Source organism: Rhopalosiphum padi, chromosome 4, assembly GCF_020882245.1.
Source record: "Rhopalosiphum padi isolate XX-2018 chromosome 4, ASM2088224v1, whole genome shotgun sequence".
NCBI classification, from domain to species: domain Eukaryota; kingdom Metazoa; phylum Arthropoda; class Insecta; order Hemiptera; family Aphididae; genus Rhopalosiphum; species Rhopalosiphum padi.
The window spans coordinates 16775780-16795475 of record NC_083600.1 but is presented as its reverse complement, the minus strand read 5'-3'; the positions used below and the strand labels follow the sequence as shown (position 1 = coordinate 16795475).

The window sequence follows — 19696 nt, the reverse complement described above, 5'->3', positions numbered from 1 at the left end:
TCCCAAATGAGTTGTTTTTATATTTATATAAAAATATTAAATTCGATTAAATTTGAAACTCGTCAAAATTGCAAAAAATTACAAACTATTATGTAGTTAGTAATTCATAAACATTTTTCTTTTAATATTTGAAAATTCAATTCAAGATTTCTCATTAGTAGTTCATACTGGGACCAAAAATCTAAAAAAAATATATATACCTACACAATTATTTTTTATAAAAACTTGGACAACATTACATATTTAAACGATAATGAATAGCTAATTATTTTGTTATTATTCAAAAACATAATTCATGGAAAGTTAAAACTTTTACGTATATTAAGAATTTTATTATACGCCATGACATTTTAAAAATATTTAGTTTTAATTTTAATATGATTTTAAAATATTACTAATTTAAATAATTTATTTATCAATAGCAATTTATTCAAAAATTAATAACAATAATGTAATATGGTATAAATATATAAATTGTTATAATAGTTAAATATTGACATAATAAGTACAATATTTTCAAAAAATTGAATTAACCTAATGTAATACTAAAAGTAAAATAAATTACTTTAATAGCTATATCAAAATTATATCATGAAATAATATAGGTACTTATATCTAATATAGGTTGACAGACGGTCTTCCCTCAGAATTGTTGTTCGTGTATGATATATGTATAATTGAATTCACATCAATTACAGTGATTCTCTCAATACTTACACTACACTGCAGAGCGATACCGACTTGCCTAACTTTTTTGTTTGATTGTGTAGCTCGATTTGTTTTTTAACGTACCATTATTATTTATTTTATTGTGACGACATTAAAATATTTAATTAGAACAACTAATAATGTATATATATATAAAAAAAACACACATGATGCAGTACTTAAATGAATTTATAAACAGTTAAAACAACACATTCTGAATATTCAATGAGTTTATAATAAGTTTATGTTGAATCGTTTTCAATTCAATGTCAATTAGGTACCTATAATCCCCGTAAAATAACAAAATTCGCATACTTATATTTTAGAATCGAAAAAATAATATTATTTCAGCGTGCTCCTTTGCTTTGATTGTTTCTAATTTATTATAGTTCCTAATTATCTATTTAGTATTTAAAATATAAATCAAAAATAAAATTATTTAGATATCCAAGTTGTAATTTGTAGATAGTCTAGATAAAATAAAGTATTAAAAATATATTTAAAAACTATTTTCATTTTCATTTAATCATATAATTAATAAACATTTTTTTTCAGGTAATTTTATGGGCGATATAGCCGTACCTGATGTAGAGTACAGTAACAAAAAAGAAAAAGACAGACAAGTTTATGCAGAAAAAGTAGAAAAATACAAAAAAGAAATAAATGAAGGGCTACAAATTGAAGAAGAGGGTATAGTACAAGGGAAGAGTAAGTCAATTGATGTAGCACAGATCAAGATAAGACACAGACACAACAATAGGACAAGGAAGAACCACTTAAACAAGAGGAAAAACAACGATCATCGGGATAAAACAACAGTTCTTGATAACTCTTTAAGCAGGTATCTATCTAGATAAGGGGTTTTTGTAATATTTTATACATTATGGGTCATAATTTAACGAAAAAAAATAATAAATTATTAGATAATACGTTAAATGAATCATCAAAATGATGAACTTAAAAATTTAATTAACAACACATTTAAACAAAATTTAAAAGAGGAATCCGTCCTTGATTTTTATTTAATATATAGTATGTATACCCCATATTTTTTCACTCGGAAGACTACTAACTCAGTGTTCATCTGCATGTAAGGTCGTATGTATTTAATACCGGGTGAACCTATTTTAAATCTGTATTTGCTAATAATATAGTATAAACAAGTTTAGTGTAAATTCAGATCCATTTATCCAAACTCTGTTAAAATGTTAAAAATAAATGTTCTCACTGCTTACATTTTCCTGTCTTTTTCTTCTCACGAAAATCATTGAGAAATTCCATTTCTTAAGTACCATGTGTTTAATTTACAATATAAATCGATACCATATTTTTGAGCAGTATTTCAACTAATAACCTATATTGTAGTTGCACATTTGTGTGATTTTTTAATTGTTTGAATATTTAAGTAGTTTGTTTGATAAATATTAAAGTATTAGTAGATATTTTAAATATATAGGTATAGTTTTTAATTTATTTGTCAATGTTTTGTTTAATATTTAATTAATTTATGACGTATTTACATAATATATTTATGTAATTCCATTGAAATAGTAAAAATGTATCTAATTAGTTATTTTCACATATGTATTTATTTTATATGATGTGTTCACAACTGATGAGTGGATAAATTTATAATAATACTGATTTTTTTTTTCATTTATAATTTGTTCTCACTTTTATTAATGCGCATAATGCATTGTGAAAAATAATGAGCTCGTTCTTTTATATCAATACAATGAGTGTGTTTTTCGTGTTAAATTATAGAAACGTAAAATAAAAATTAAGTTAAATTTTTAAGTGCTAATTCACTTTTTTAGAATATTTTTAGTTTGGTATGTTTACTGCAGATTAATATACAATTTGGAGATAATTGTATTTAGTTTATAATATATCCGAAAATTGATTACATAATCTTATACCAATCTAATATTATAAACACTACTTTTAATTAATTGATTATTTACAAGTGTTGCTAAGAATCTAAAAATACAGGACATACCACATTTGTACGCGGTGCTGTATACGAGCGATCTCTAGTTATTATATTGAAAGAAAATAGTAATTCATCATAATTCATATTCTTTTTGCATGAACGTTCAATTAGTATCTTTAGATAATGTTTTTTAAAAAATGTTCAATTACTATCATTGTACATTTTATAAAATATCAAATAATTTTTGAAATCTCTGGCAAATCGCGATCTATAGGTTTCTATTATGAATTATAATCAATATTCGACGGGGTCGAATAAAAAATTATAACATACTGAATTAGAGTATACGTAAGATATTTTCACCGACATATTTTTATCAGAACCATAAAAAAAAAACATTCCTCATTGGCCGCGGAGTGAAAAATTCGTGCGGTCGATTTCGAAAAACGAAATCACTACCGTTACCCAACCATCCAAACCGTCGTATACAGTCGATAGCTGATAGAACAACATTATTACCTATATAGGTATTATATATGAGACACGTTGTACGTATGTAGTTGATGTAGTTTTGCAAAGACTGTAAGACGTATATATTGCGGAGTTTAATTTTCGGTTGTCAGGTCCTCACGTTGTTCGATACGTACATTGTATACTAGGTATCTGTGTACACATATAATAGGTACATATAATTCAATAATTGGTCTACATAAATGTCACCATGGTTGTTGCTTTGATACAATGCCATAACTCATAACGTTTTTTCTTTATTAACGTTGTATTATAAGTTGATAGTTAAATTATATGTTAGACCATACTGTTACGTATTACTTACATTTATCACATAACAATAATTGTATTCTTTCGAAAACGGCGCATAATCATTTATATGTATTATCATGTGTATAATAACCAAGGTATATATAGGATAAGTATCACTATAAATAAATACACGTATGTATGCCCTTATAAGTGTAATAATAATCTGGACTAAAAACGAAGCAATTATAGCACTACAGTTTAAAAAAAATGCATTTTTAGTTTTAACTTTTTTTTTAGAATTTCACGAGAGCAATAAAGAAAACATAAGCATGTATATTATGGTTAGTTTAAAGTAAAATAATTGTTATTACTTAGATATGAATTTGAATAGAAATGATTTTCTTTTTCTTATAGAAATTGGTTATGACATAATTTAAAAAAAAATATTTTACATAAAACTGTAAAAAAAAATTAGTAAAAAATTGTTATATATAAATACCTTAAGAAAGTAAAATGTTTTACTTAAATATTGTATACTAAAATTTTTGTGTATTATTCTGCTATGTTTAACTATATAAAATATAAATATGAAATAATTTTTATAAATGCCTAAGTTTGATGATGGATCGTATGGTTCGTGTTACATAGTGTACTTAATAATCACGACTCGTGCAAAAAAAATCAAAAAAATCACAAAATCCGTTTTGTTTTTGTGGGATAACAGAAAATAAAAATTATCATGCGTTTAGACTTTAGGTAACTGTTGTTTTGTGTACGTACTATACTACTATGTGACGTATATTTGGCGCTGCAATAACGACGATAACGAATAAAATATTATATTGTGTATTATGTGGTGGTTGCAGTCACGATGGTTTTAAGACAATGTAGAAGAGGTGTACCCTCCCATTTTCGGAAACGATATATTTTATTTATTTGTTTTTTGATATTTAAACGTGTTAAAAAGTTAAAACGATTTCAAAATATGATGTTAAAATTAATTGTAGATAATTAAAATTTAAGTAAATAAAAATAAAAATAGTGGTAAACCAAGATCAATATATATTCATGTTATCAAATAAAGAATATGCATCCTCATTGACCAGTTTTATAATCTTATACAAAGGATTATTTTTTAATTATATGTATAAAAGATAGGAATGAGGAAGTATTGGGACCAGTGATAATTCCGCAAGGGGGGGGGGGGGGGACCGAATTATATATATAATTTTGACGATAATATAATATTACTATCAACACTTATATCAATTAGAGATTCTAATTTGAGGACACAAAAAATAAAAGGGCATTTAATTTTTAAAATAAATGTATAGAATTTAAATAATTTTCAACGTTCAAGCTAACACTTTATTGTAATAGTAATAGGATCGCAGAAAATTCAATTGTATTATACTCCAAGACAGAATAAACAGTAGAAAAATATGGAGATTTAATAGAATAAAATAACTTAAAATTAACGCAAATATACGCTTGACAAAACCCAAAAATGTAAAACCTTTACAAGACATATTTTAAATGTGCCATTGGATAGTGGATACTGGATACACAATTTGATATCAAAAATGAAACCTAAATCAACTATTTTATTCTTAGATGATGTTATACGAGTATTAATCTCGTAAATTAAGTAAAAGGATAATTATACTATAATATTACAATTTTTCGAATAAGTCAAAGTATGGCATTTTGAGATATTTAAAGAAATATTCAATGTATCTCTCTATTTTGTGTCTGTTGATAAAATAATAGCAATATTTCGAGTGTTTTATCGTGACATAGATTTACTCGCTGGTGAAAATTGGACGTACGGGCTTGATGTTTACCATTATTATTTATGTACACCCGCACAGCGTGTCAGTTCCGATGAGATTTGATTAATTATAGCTGCATAGGAACGTTTGACGATGCCATGTGTGTGTTCGTGTATTTGTGTGAATTAATTGCCCACAAAATGTTCTTAATCCTATATTAAGGATAGTATAGATACTATAATTTCGAGTATTATAATATACCTAATATTATAAGTTATAACCGTTTCTTATTATATGTACTATGTAGGCTTGCGAAGCTACAATACTTTTTAAGCAAAATTCTGTACCAAATTCACATACCGAGAAATCAAACACGTTAACAATTATAAGAAATACAACGAAATGTCTTTAAATTAAAATCTATATTATTAGCAAAGTAGTTTATTTTTCTGTAAACTTAGCAATATTTAAAAAAATGTATAATAAAGATTAAGAAATTAATAAAAATAAATTAAGTTCCGTGTTTCAAGTTTTTATAAAATAACTAGTTCACGATAAATTAATTAGTCTGTACACAATGCAATATAATATATTAATAAACTATATACATTAGACTTGTAATAACCTATATGAATATTAATCGCATTAAATAAATCTAATTATTTTTCGATCGATTAAAAACTTGATGTTGCCTGTATTTAGAGTATTCTTGCATGTAACACAAATTTACTTCATCCCAGAACGAGTGATAATTTTTTTAACTATAACATTTTTTCAATACTAATCCTCTGAAATTAAATTTAAAACCAAAGTTTTACGAGTATACAATTTTAAGAATCCATCACTATAGTAGATAATAATAAATTATAATTTATTTATAATAAGCTGCAGCCTGCAGGGATATAAAAGTACATTATACATATATATTATAGATTATATTTTGCTTATTATTTTTACTAGAATTATTCATTTCTAAATTTTAGTACATTTAAACAGTTGTTTTATAAGGTTTATCTTTATATGGGTTATCTACTTGTATTTTTATTAAAACTGTGTGAAATAGTAAAGAAATATAGGGTTCCATAATGCATTTCTTCTACTAATATTATTGCATACATTTACACGTGGGTCTCAATGAATTACGAATTTGACTTCCGGATGTAAGGCGGAAGTGGGTAAATTAGATTACCGGAGAACGATAATATAATTATACTATTTCAATAATTCAATATGATAACATTAAAATAATCTATTCGGTTACAGGAACATTGTCCATTCGAGGAGACGTAGAGCGGCCACTGCAAGAAAAGAAAGAGTATGGGATTTCGGCGTAATACCTTACGAGATCGATAGTAGCTTTGGCGGTCCGCACAAAGCGCTGTTCAAACAAGCCATGCGACATTGGGAAAATTTCACGTGCATTAAATTCGTTGAACGTAATCCTGACGAGCACCCTAATTACATTGTGTTCACCGAAAGACCTTGTGGGTAAGAAATTTCATAGACATTAGTAAAATATGATCTACATCTCTCATGAAATGTATCATGTTCTTGTATATATTATCATAGTATGCTTATTTTTTTCGTAGTCGAAAATAAACGTTATCGTATTATTACAGTCTCCAAAATATTCAATTTTCTGTACTAAGCCCCAGAACCTTACAAATAGAAAGTAAATGGGATTGGGAGCTTAGTCTCCAGAAATATCTGTACTATATTTTATTAGGGATTTTACCATTTGTAGCATACACAATTGTGATAAATATAGCTACCCTGTTACCCAAATACATAACTCATCTCCATGAATGGGCTCTTTAATCATTAGCACGATGAATACTTCATACTTAACAAACTCATTTACTAATTATATTTATATATTATACAACAATATACAATTAATTATAGCTTACTAGTACCTATACAGTAACAATATACAATACATTTATGATGTTAGTATATTTATTGTTTAGGAAGATAATAGGTTCATGAGTTCATAATTTACAATAAAATATTAAAAATATATAATCAGTGTGAATTATTCAAAGAAAGTTATTTAATATTTTATTTTTATACAAATAAACGGGTTCCCCCTTCCATATAAAATCAATGTTTATTTTATAAATTGATTTGATAATGTACCTATATTTTTTTTAAATCGATTAAATAATACAATATGAAGTTAATAATAAATATTACAATTACTAATAATTATTAAAACCTTTATCTTCTTATTACAAGCAATGGATATATAAATATCATAATATGTACAATTATATTAGATTATTGTTTAGTAATTAGAATTTAAAAAAGGCCTGGTAAAGTATTTAATCTGTACTCTATTATAAAAAAATAAATTAGAATATTTTTGTTTGGAGCATACTGCCTTCATATTTATAATCAATAAATCTGAATAAAAAGGTCTAAGACAATAATTTATAGCCCAACGTGCCTTTTTTAAAATTTAGTTTGGACTCTAACTAGCAACATAATAATTATAGATATCCATAACTATAATTTGGATTTTATATTTTTAAAATTTCACAATAAGCACACTAAAATAGTAAAATAATCATAATAACTATATATAATTTCCATAAAAAAAATAATATGTTTGAAAACATATAAAAATTCTAAATTCTTAATACATGCATAATAGTTACCTACATTTACATACATATTATGATTTATAATAGTTTTATAAATATATTAAAAAAAAAATATTGGTATAGATATAAATTAATAATATTATATTGGTAGATAGTAATCTACGGTCATAAAGTTATAAATAAAATTACATATAATATAATTAGTACATTTTAAAGTAATCTATTGGCTTAGTAGGAAAATGCTCATAATAATATACATTTAACAATTAATTATTTAAATTTTCGATAATAGTGATTAATAATGATTAGCAATAATATCATCCGTTTCTGTCACCAGGTTTTTACCTCGCATATAGGTAAAAATAATTTCACTCGCCTAAACAGTACAAATGTTAGTCGCCCAAACGACTATTATTTTTTTTTGTTAAAATTATTACTTTCGCCCAAACGACCACTGCCTTTTTGTACGGGCGACGAAGTGCACAAGGACAACTAGTGTATATATATATAAATGCCAAAAATATGTTAAGTATCAACATTTTTAAATGTGTTTCTTATAATTAAAACCAAAATATAGCAAAAAAAAAATGTTTGTTCTTACAGAAACATAAACATCTCAAAAATACATAATTTGCATAATTTTGTTTTTAGACATTTTAAGTTAAAATTAGATATTTAAGAAAAAAAATAATGATTTCAGTTTGGTATTTTAATTGCTTAATTTAGTATTGACTTATACTTATAAGTATATACACGTATTATAATTACTAGGTTAGTATTTAGTAATATAATATATGAAATAATATTATAATAATGATAAATAATGTTGGCAATTTGTATCTACAAAAATTAGTTCAACCTACCATATAACTAATAGCAAAATAAATTATTAATATAGCAATTCTTAGAAATATAGGCTGATAGACAGTCTTCGCTCAGAATCGTTTTTCGTATGAAATTATTTATCAGTGAATTCAAATTTAATACATCCATTACAGTGACCTACTTAATGACAAGATACACCTATATCTATACAGCAGAGAGACTTCTTCAGGTTTTTTCTCAAAACTATGTTTATTTTTGTACATTGTGTGGAATTGATGAATTCTCTTGTTTGATATAGTATACTTTTATACTAGTTAAAATATGCACAAAGAATTTAAACTATTCAACACAACGTTTATATTAACTATTCACAATTAAATCTTAAAATAATTTAAATTAATTTTAAGAGATTTATACTTTGAACTTATTCACAATGTCCTAAATATGTACAATAGGTAGATATTTACTTATAAGTTATTAGTTAATATCAAAAAATAATGTTATAATTATTATTATAAATTATATTAAGCTAGCAATTTAATTTTGGTAAAAATTATTTAAATATACACTATTACTAATAGCAATAATATACATTATACATATATATAATAAAATATCCAAAAAATAATATACTGACAGATTTACTCAATGACTACTTGATGTAAATATTAAACAGAACAACTTCACTAGTTAATAATGTTTTGCTTTGTATTGTTTTAATTGACCAATAGTTATCTCAATAGTATCTTTATTTGTATAGACATCATAATTAGCTATTGATTAATTTACAAATATATATAGTTTACTTTCTTGATACTTAATACACGAAGTACTTTAAGTTTCTTAAATGTTTAAATACCTAGCTAGATTTCTAAAAACATACATTATTTTCTTTGACGTATTTGTTATAAGTTTTATATTATGGTCAATCCATTTAAAGTTAAGGTAGTAATGGTACATTTCTATACTAAAATATTTACAAGGTTTAAATATTTTTACAAAAGTTTAGCAGTTAATTGTATTTTTCTTAGCACTCACTATTTATTATTCGATTATAAATTATAAATTATTATTATGTAGGTACCTATTTATTATATTTAATAGTAACAAAATTAATACATAGTCTTATTATAATTGATTGATTAAAATTAATAATGTACTATAGTAAAACGTAAGTTTCATCTAAGTTATGGAAAAAATAATTAACAAACATAACTTGCTCAATTATAATATTAATAATTATAATAAATAATATAAAATTTATTTTTCATAACACCAATTCAAATTTTTAAATAAACAAAACTAAATGTTTTAATATTTGTATTTACAAGCTAGGTACATATTATTTGGTATTTACCAGAGTATTTACTATTTAAATGTAATAAATATCCAAGTATGTAACCACTGTGTAGAAACTGGACAGTAAACTTAATAAATTAAGTCGATATTAAGGCTATATGTATGTTACATTATCGCCAGGATCAGATTTTAGGGGGTCCAGGGTGCTCCGACCTATCACAAAACGAGGGCCTCCACGTAAAGTGATTGTTTTTTAACATTCAATTATGCAAATATGAAATACAATTCTAATATAAATTAAAATTTGTAAAACAAATAAAATCATAACTTAAATAAAAATGCCCAAACATTTTCATAAATTAATAAATACTTAGTGAAACAATACTGGTTATAAGGTATAGGCGATCCACCTATCACCCCCACCCATGGGATCTTCCTTGATTTTACATTTTAACCACGGATAATACTTATATTATTATATTGATCCGTAGTTTTTTCTGTTGTCTATGGACTGTAAGTAATTTATAAATAATTTGACTTCTGGGTATTCAGTATTACTTAATAAACATAAAAAAAAAAAATCAAACATCAAGATGATAATCTATCATTATATTATTATATTATATTATTAATATAATTAGTGTATATTATTTTATTTAATTTCATTAACCAAATGGTATAGAATACAAATGATTAAATAATTTAATCTCCTAGTTTACTTCACTTTAATAAAATTAAAAATATTTGTTTATGTTATGGAAAAATAAATACCTACTTAATTTTCTTTGCTCATGTTTTTCATAATACTCCTAAGTATACACCTTTTCATTAAAGATATGCATTAGTTTTGCATAATTGAATGCTTTCAAGTAATTGTTTGATTGATATTTTTTTATTTAAAATGTTTCAATGCTATATACCTATATACTATGCATGTGATTTGCTTTATTTATTTAGATTTAAGACCTGATTGAGGTCAACAACTAGCGAAGACCGATTAAATGGGCTAGTACTGTTTCATATCCGTAGAAACATAAATATTAATATGGATAATATTATTATTATACACTTTGTCAAGCAAAAAAAAAAGCCATATGCTTTTAATATAATTATTATAAGATAATGAATTAATGAATTATATAATAATAATATTAACACAAAAGCGGGAATAGCCATTATAATTTATAACATAGCAATATATTATACAAATAATTATGTCATGTAGGAATCACGGGGGACGCTTCTTTTGTCTTATATGAACATTCCAAATGACTAAATATTTAAATAATTTCTGTTGGTAGTTATAGATCGATGATTTATGTTCATAATCATTTTTCTCTCATTTTTCAGATGTTGTTCTTTTGTGGGTAAACGTGGCAACGGCCCACAGGCGATATCTATAGGCAAAAACTGCGACAAGTTCGGGATCGTTGTGCACGAGCTTGGACATGTGGTCGGCTTCTGGCACGAACACACCAGGCCGGATCGTGACAATCACGTGCAGATCGTGAGAGATCACATCATAGTCGGTAAGGCGATGTGAAAATATTTCAAATATTGTATTATAATTTAGTGTTTATTTATTTTTTTAAACATAATATTATTCGGCGAACGACAAATAAGTCCCTATTTGATTCGTATCTGCAATCTGCATCATTGCCATTATACTATATTACACAAATATTTCATCAAATAATCCACTGAGTTAGAAATAATAATAATTTTTTTTAGGCATCCTAATAAATTATAGGTATTATATTTTAGTTCTAACCTACTCTCTCCATTTTTTGTTATTACACAGGTACTAGTGGTTTTAAAAAATGTCGTTTGCAGTTCTGTGAATATCCTTTTAAAATTAAAACAAATATTTTAAGTCTCATTTAATATTTTATTTTTAAAATAACTGCTTACAAAAAACGATGTGTTTGAGGATAATATAAGATATTTATTATTTTATAGCAAATTTCAAATTTGCATTGTTGAACATTTCTATTTAATACCTAACTGAAAATTTATAATGCGGAGATTGATTTTCTCGTAGTAAACATTTATTATTGTTTTGAGAAAATATTAAAGTAATATATAATTTCTTTGAAGTGAATTTTTTTCACTTTCTTGAGAATCAATCATTTTATACTGTTATATATATAAAGTCTTACAAGTTCCGTGCTCAAATTGAAAATGTTGGGATATTATTTTTGAAAATTTCAATCCTTGAACTTTTTTCGCAGAGAAATTAATAATTCAATTTTATAAACAAAAACATATACAAATAGTCAAAGTTTTGGATGCTAAAAAACAATACAAGATAACCACAGTAACTGTTGTATTATATGAATATGCATATCACATTTCCATCTACTCTATTATAATATAATATGGTACAATAAATCAAATGTTATTCTTATTAGTAATTACATAATATGCGCGACGCCGTACTGTACGCTTAGTGCGAGTGAAACATTTATTTGTTTCATAATTTTAACTGGCGATGAACTGAATTTTACGCATGTTTAATAAAGCTGCAGGAGTCGAATAGTATATTATATGGATATTAATGTATTATAATCACTTATATATACTCCTACACTACATAGTACTTACGTATAGTGATAATAATTATCAATGCGAAATCTGTGCCTTAGATCTGATAAAATGATAAATCATCCGCCGTCGCTGCCTGTGGTAGGTTGATGAATTAGATCTTCACCGAGAAACATGTTTATTCATTCATTAATCATCAACATCGTTAACTAAAACATTGGCAACGGTCAAACGATGGCTTACTGGTTTATTTAAGTGTTACCATGTTTTTGTAGACGACGACGACCCGCATTGTAATCCGGAGTGTGATTTTCAAAATCATACTATTTTTATTTGCATATAGTAACAGTGTATTATATACCTATATGTATTTGTATACTTCATATTGAAATTAGTTAATAGAATTTTATTTTTGAAGTGTTCAAAAACGTCAAGTTTTTTTTAATTTAATAATTTTTTTAAGGTCCATTTTTTAAAATTAAATGTTAATTATCTTTCAGTTGTTTTACTTTATATTGTATAAAGTATAAAATAACATAGATATATACGCTAACCCATACTTACCCATACTTTTGGTAAAAAGAATTAAATACAACACATTTAATATAATAATATTTTATATAATTATTAACTGCAAATGCTAATATTTTTCGCTGCCAATTTTTGAATGTGAACGATGCTAAAATCCTAAATTATTTATTTTGTGACAATCAGCGCCAATTGTATTTTCTTACCACTTTTTGTTATTATTACTTACTAAAATAAAATAATAAAATAAATAGCTTTTGTTATTTTATTATAGGGGTTTATACGTGAGCAGATTAAACGGAATTAATTAATTACATTTTTATTTTGATAAAACAACGTAATTGATTACATTCATATTTTAACCTCCTTATTTTTATATTTTTATTAGGACAAGAATACAATTTCAATAAATTAACCGAAGAAGAAGTAAATTCGTTGGGCCTTCCATACGATTATGATTCTATCATGCACTACGCTAAGAACACGTTTTCAAAGGTAAATTAAAATTATTTTTTATTTACCTTTGTATTATATTAATTATTGGAAAACTTATAAACAAATGGCTATGTTTAAAATAAGTTTGTTTTTTAAATTACATAATATTTAGTATGGCCATATTATAATTTAATTAAATGCATACATTTTTTTCTTAAGTTCTCTGAGTAACTAGTAATCTGGAGATACTTTAGTATAAAGCGAATTAAAAGTGGTGTTTTTTTGTCATTGTCTAACACAATTGGAACATAGAAATTTAGTGTTAAATTTTTGAAATAACGATTGGTTTTGTGATTTGTATTTCTTATTTTTGATTCTGAGCGGAGCGATATTAGTTTTAGAATGATGGTTGCGTTTTCTTTATTTTTATTTTTTTTCGGCTGAAGATACATTTTAAAGTTTTATCTCTAATAAATATTTATATGAATATTTACTAGACATGGTAAAATTTAAAAAATATTTTAGCTCATTTTAAGTAATTTATAGGTAGTCATTTTTAATGGTCAACTTTTTTAGTTTTTATTTGACGTGTGATTATTTTTATTTTTTTTTAACAAAAAAACTTTAATATTTATTAAAAGTTTTTCTTACTGCAATTAAAAAAAAACCCGAAAACACATAGGTATTCATTTTTTTTTTTGTATAAGTAATAAGTGTTTCAATGTTTGATGGATTTATTTAGTAGATCTAATATAAGTTGGTATACAGGTTTTACTCAGAATTGTTTTTCATCATGTACAATGATTTATTATTGAATTCAAATTTAACACATTCGATACAGTGACCTTCTCAATGAAGATTTACAACTCGATACCTTCATATTATACAGTAGAGATAGTAAACCGATTTTCAAAGATTTGTTAATAAATGTATATCTTTTTTAGGATTTAGGGATTTAAAATTAATTATGTATGGGAGTTATAATTTCAAAGAGATTTGACGTAAAATTAAAATATACTTTTAGAATTCTTATTGCTTAACTAGATGAATTGGTACATTGTAAATATAACTTGGGTATATGAATCTATTTTTCTTTTTAAAATAATTATGATGATATCAGATATACCCTGTAAATATACCGTATAATCAATCAATACTTTCTAATTACTTAAACTTAAAAATGATATGTCTTCTCTGAGTAAAAATTATATTTTAAATATTTATTTAGTATAATATTATGTACAATTTACATATTATTGAGAACAAAATCAATATAAAAAGTAATAATCATATGTTTAAAATTTCATCAAATAAAATAAAAATGTTCATGATTTTAAAATACTTTTTACTTTATGGTTACCGCACTTACCAATACTCAGTAGTCACCAATGAAAAAATTAATTGTAATAGCAGCTTTATGGTTTTAAAATAATAAATTTTATTAGGATTAATACTCAATGAAATTTTTCAAAAATATAATACTAAATAAGTTTGATTTTATTCACCGATGTTGATGTATATAAAATATACTAAACAATTGTGATTTTATCCTTATAATTAAAATAATATTTTTAATAAAATATTAATTCTATGATGGAAGTTTGTAAATTTTAAAATATATTCACGAGATTAACATTACATGGACAGGTTTTTAGTTCTATTGTAATAATATAAATAAATACCTAGTAAAACTATTATACAACCCAACGTGCAAATATTATTGTTGTAGTTTTTCACCATCTAAAATGTATATAATAAATTTTAATCTAATGTGTAAACATCGTTATAATTTTATAGAATAAAATCCCATGTACAGATAATTACATAACAAGCTGTTTAATATAATAAATTAAAGAACATATCAAAACATGTAATGTTTATAAATTATAAGAAATATTTTTCTTCATATTTTAACCTTTTTAATTATGTTTAAGAAAAACAGTCGTATACATATTATAATTATATACACATTCATTTTTTTTTATTATATCAATTATTAATTACACGTTATTTTTACATTTTCTTCTTATTATTCACGGGATAATAATATCGATTCTGTGACAATTTTGTTCAAATTTTCTGTTAAAGTCTATTATAAATGTATCTAAAATGACTATTTAATTTACTGGAATAATATAGGTTGGGAACTTAGAACATCGTAGATATAGATTGTGATAAGGCAATAATGATCTAGAATTCTAGACAAAATACACGTTACCGTCACTTAAAACAATTCCATTATCACGAATTGCTTACACAAAAAATCATTATTTTGAGTGTTGAGACCAACTAAAAGACTGATTAAAATAGTGACGATATCCTAACCAGCGAAAATCACCTGAAAAGAGTATTTATCTAGGACAAAATAGTGCATATTATGTTGTATTTTATGAAGGTATTATGAGTATACTGATAAGTATAGTGGATATACTATGTAAGACGATTTTGTTGTATTATCTGCTGAATGCTGATTGATATGTTCTGCAATATTTGGTCTGTCGTCGCTATTATTATAACAATATATGTTATACTTACTATATTATAACGTAGGTATGTATAATAATTATTATATAATATATACAGTATAACAATATAGTAATAATATCGTACATATAGTACCTACCGGCTTTGCTTGTATTGTGCGTATGCTGCGGAATATATAACGCAATCATATTATTATTATATTATCATAACTGGCCGTTACGCGGTTATAATAGATCATCGTCGGAGGAGTACATTATAATAATATTATGTATGTATTATATTGTACCTATAATACACACCATACACGCGCGTTATGCCGAGTGTTCACTGTATACATAATATTAATATATAATAATGTACAAACTACCCGGCCAGTGCGATGGCGTTTTAATTGGTCATACTTAAAACCGTGTCAATTATGAACATCGATTGTGTATAATATAATATACCTCTACAGTCTACATGTTACATTTTGCATAAATATTGGTATAGGTGTCAGTCTTTGTCGTGTATTCGTACTCCCGGTATTCCGCTATTACACCATTTACGTAAAATATATACATGTGTATAATTTATACATGTGCGCAATACATTAAACAAAATGGTTTTCGATAATATTGTGATATCAATCTTTTCTGTATATTATTTAAAAATATATGTACATTATTATTACTACTAAAAAGATATGTTTATTAACGATAGGTTTCATGAAATGATTATCTTAATGCGTATTAATAATATTTAATATACGTATATACGTATATGCGTTTATTGATATTATGATAAAATATTATACATTTTCTTTAGAAACTGAAATACGAGATGCAGTTCGATTTTTTTTTTAGAATAATTTGAACTTCCTGTTCCTTGTTCATCAAATCAACACTGTTTCAAATTATACAGTCTGTACCGATATCGACTTATGATTTTAAAATGTAAAGTAATTTTGATTTTTAACTGTCGTAGAAAATATATTATTCTCATTATTTTGTTTTTTATTACCTATTGCTATCACTAAGACGTATTCAATCTATAATTACATTAAATTAATTTTTATATTGTTAATTTAAATAGTGTTGGGTTAAGAGAGTAAAGGCTTTTTAACTTTTATGTATTATATAAAATGTAATAAATCTTGTATCTTACCAATAGTTATGTATCCTTTGCATTACACAAGTATTTAAACGTTTTCATTACTATTGCCTCTGAAAATGCATATTATACTTTAAATTATAAGTTTTTGTTTAACAAGGTATATTGTTTTTAAAAAAAGGAATGTAAAAGTATTACCCACATAATTTTATAATAATAGTATGCAGTTTGACAGTGATTCGAATGTCATTATGAAAAATAATTATACAGGACTGTGACAGCATAGAAAGTTTTAAATATACTATCAATTGTAGTCGGGATATTTCCCGAGATATTGTTTGTTATCTCTCGTTTGATTATGGATTTATATTGGAAATTGAAATATACCTAATAAATTACGATATTTTAGAACTAAAAGGTATAAATAATACAGAGTGATTTACCAAGCATACTTGACCTCGTGTTTTTCATTTCATATGAGTTTATTCAAATTCTGCTACACACAGGACATTTAAATAGTGCCCTGTTGTGATAATAACTTATATTTATCAAATGAAAACCACTCTTATTTTGCTTATAAATTGTAAATCTGACTTTAAGTATGTTGTGATCATTATTCAAAACTCAAAAGATTAATTTTTGAGTAATGTAACTTAATTTTAATGGTTCAAAAATGTTTGTAGATAATACAATTCATTATTATTTTATAATTTCTAAAAATTGTCAAATTATATTAAATACTAGAAATTTAGATCCAATATTACACCTATTTTATATTTTTGTAAAACCATTTTTAAGTACATATCCACGATAAACCTATATGTTGTAACCATATAGTCAAATCAGGCATTTATTAAATGCCTAGTAACTTAAATAAATTCATAATTTAAATCAGGCAAAAAATAATAATGAAGCATTTTGTATTGTTTTAAAAATTTAACTATATGTTTTATTAATTATTTTTTGCTATTCTATTAAAAAAAAAACTATATGTATTATTTTAATATATAAATAAATATAGGTAAACCGGTAACCGGATGTTTTTTTTTTTTTTGTAGAATAGCTATAAAATATAATAAGAGAATATAGTTAAATTTTTAAAATAATACAAAATGTTTCATTTGTATTACTTGCCAGACTTGAAATACAGGCTACATTTATGTTTTCAAAAAAATATATACTAAATAATTTATAGTAAAAAATATTGGTCCTCACTAAAAAAAAAGAAGTTTTTATCACCACAAATCTAAATAATTGAAAATACAATCCTTAAGTTTCAGTATACTTAAACATTCTTCAAATTAAAATTTGCATAAATTCATTATTCAACAACTAATGGGGGAACATGCCTAGCGAATCACCCTGTATTTACGTTGCTTTAGTGATATACAGATGTAATATATTTTACTCTGGTTGAACGTGCCTGCTGTACTATATGCGCGGTGATTATATGATTAAACCATCGTCGATTTTCGTTCGTCGATGGACTTATTCGCTCATCACAGCACTACCTTTTGTAATATATCTGTGGCCGACAGACCATTATAATACGAGAAATTTTAATTAACCATATTAATGTATTATAATTATCCTATCCGTAATCGCACATTTGCGCTGGTGATTTTAAGTTACGCAATATACGCGTGTAACAATTAAATCAAAATAGCCCGAATTCGTTGTTCAAATTATTAGGCGGCAAAAGTATAAAGCACTACATACCTAGTTAATGCTTATTAGTTATTAGTTTATTACTTAAAATAATAATATTGTACAACCATAATATATTCGTATTATTGTAGATTAGATATCAACATTTGTATTACGTTGTTTTTAGCCAAACCGTTACATGCGATTGTTTTTCGTATATTATTATTATTATTATTATTATAAATATTGTCAAACATAAAATGTTATAATATCGTCGTTATACGTACTGTGATCATCATGTTCAATAATCAAAATGCATTTCGTTTATTAAATTACATTGACACCTATCGATATCTGTCTATAAAATATTTTTTCTTCTTATCGTTTGCATTTTTAGTTTTAATTCCAAAGTATTTACTTTAATATATTAAACGTAAAAAATGACACGCACGATATTGTTATACATTTCAATCTTTGAAGACGTTGTTGACATGAAACGTTTATTTGCTGTCTTGCTGATATAATTTTATTTAGTTACCATGTAAAATTTTAACAATCGTAATATTTTATCGATATCTGCAAAATATTAATATAGATTTATTCCAATAAATATAAATTAATACGTTGTATTTTATGGTAAAACAAATAGTAATAAATTAATAATAATATAACAAGTTATGGAATATAAGTTATAGTTAAATTATTTTGTGGACCTAAACTAAACTGTGAAACCCTCCCCTAATAAACACTTCCAAATAGTGCACTTTTTTTCAAATTAACTATAAACTTTCTATAAACTAAATCTCCTAAATAGTGGACACCTCTAAATGGTGAACACAATTTCAGTGACCGAAGGTGTCCAGTTAGGTTAGATTAGGTTGCAATGCATTATTATTGTATTTTACTTATTCATGTGTATTGTGCTTTACATTTCATCATAAAAAAATTTTTGATTATCGCATCAATAACACTAAATAAGTTATATTGATAATGAATAAAACATTTTATACACCTACGCCATTACGTCCATATTGTATTCAAAGTAAATTGTATTAATTATT

The 19696-nt window shown here is 24.7% G+C and overlaps 1 protein-coding gene across 1 annotated transcript in view; it reads left to right on the top strand.

The window, feature by feature from the left end:
- Nucleotides 1-19696, top strand: part of LOC132929053 (protein tolkin-like) — a 52500-nt gene that overhangs the window by 9220 nt on the left and 23584 nt on the right. Inside the window, exons 3-6 of the mRNA XM_060994098.1 lie at nucleotides 1264-1549; nucleotides 6439-6663; nucleotides 11256-11434; nucleotides 13366-13472. Of these exons, the coding sequence (XP_060850081.1) occupies nucleotides 1264-1549; nucleotides 6439-6663; nucleotides 11256-11434; nucleotides 13366-13472 (797 nt within the window). The remainder of the gene's footprint in view (nucleotides 1-1263; nucleotides 1550-6438; nucleotides 6664-11255; nucleotides 11435-13365; nucleotides 13473-19696) is intronic.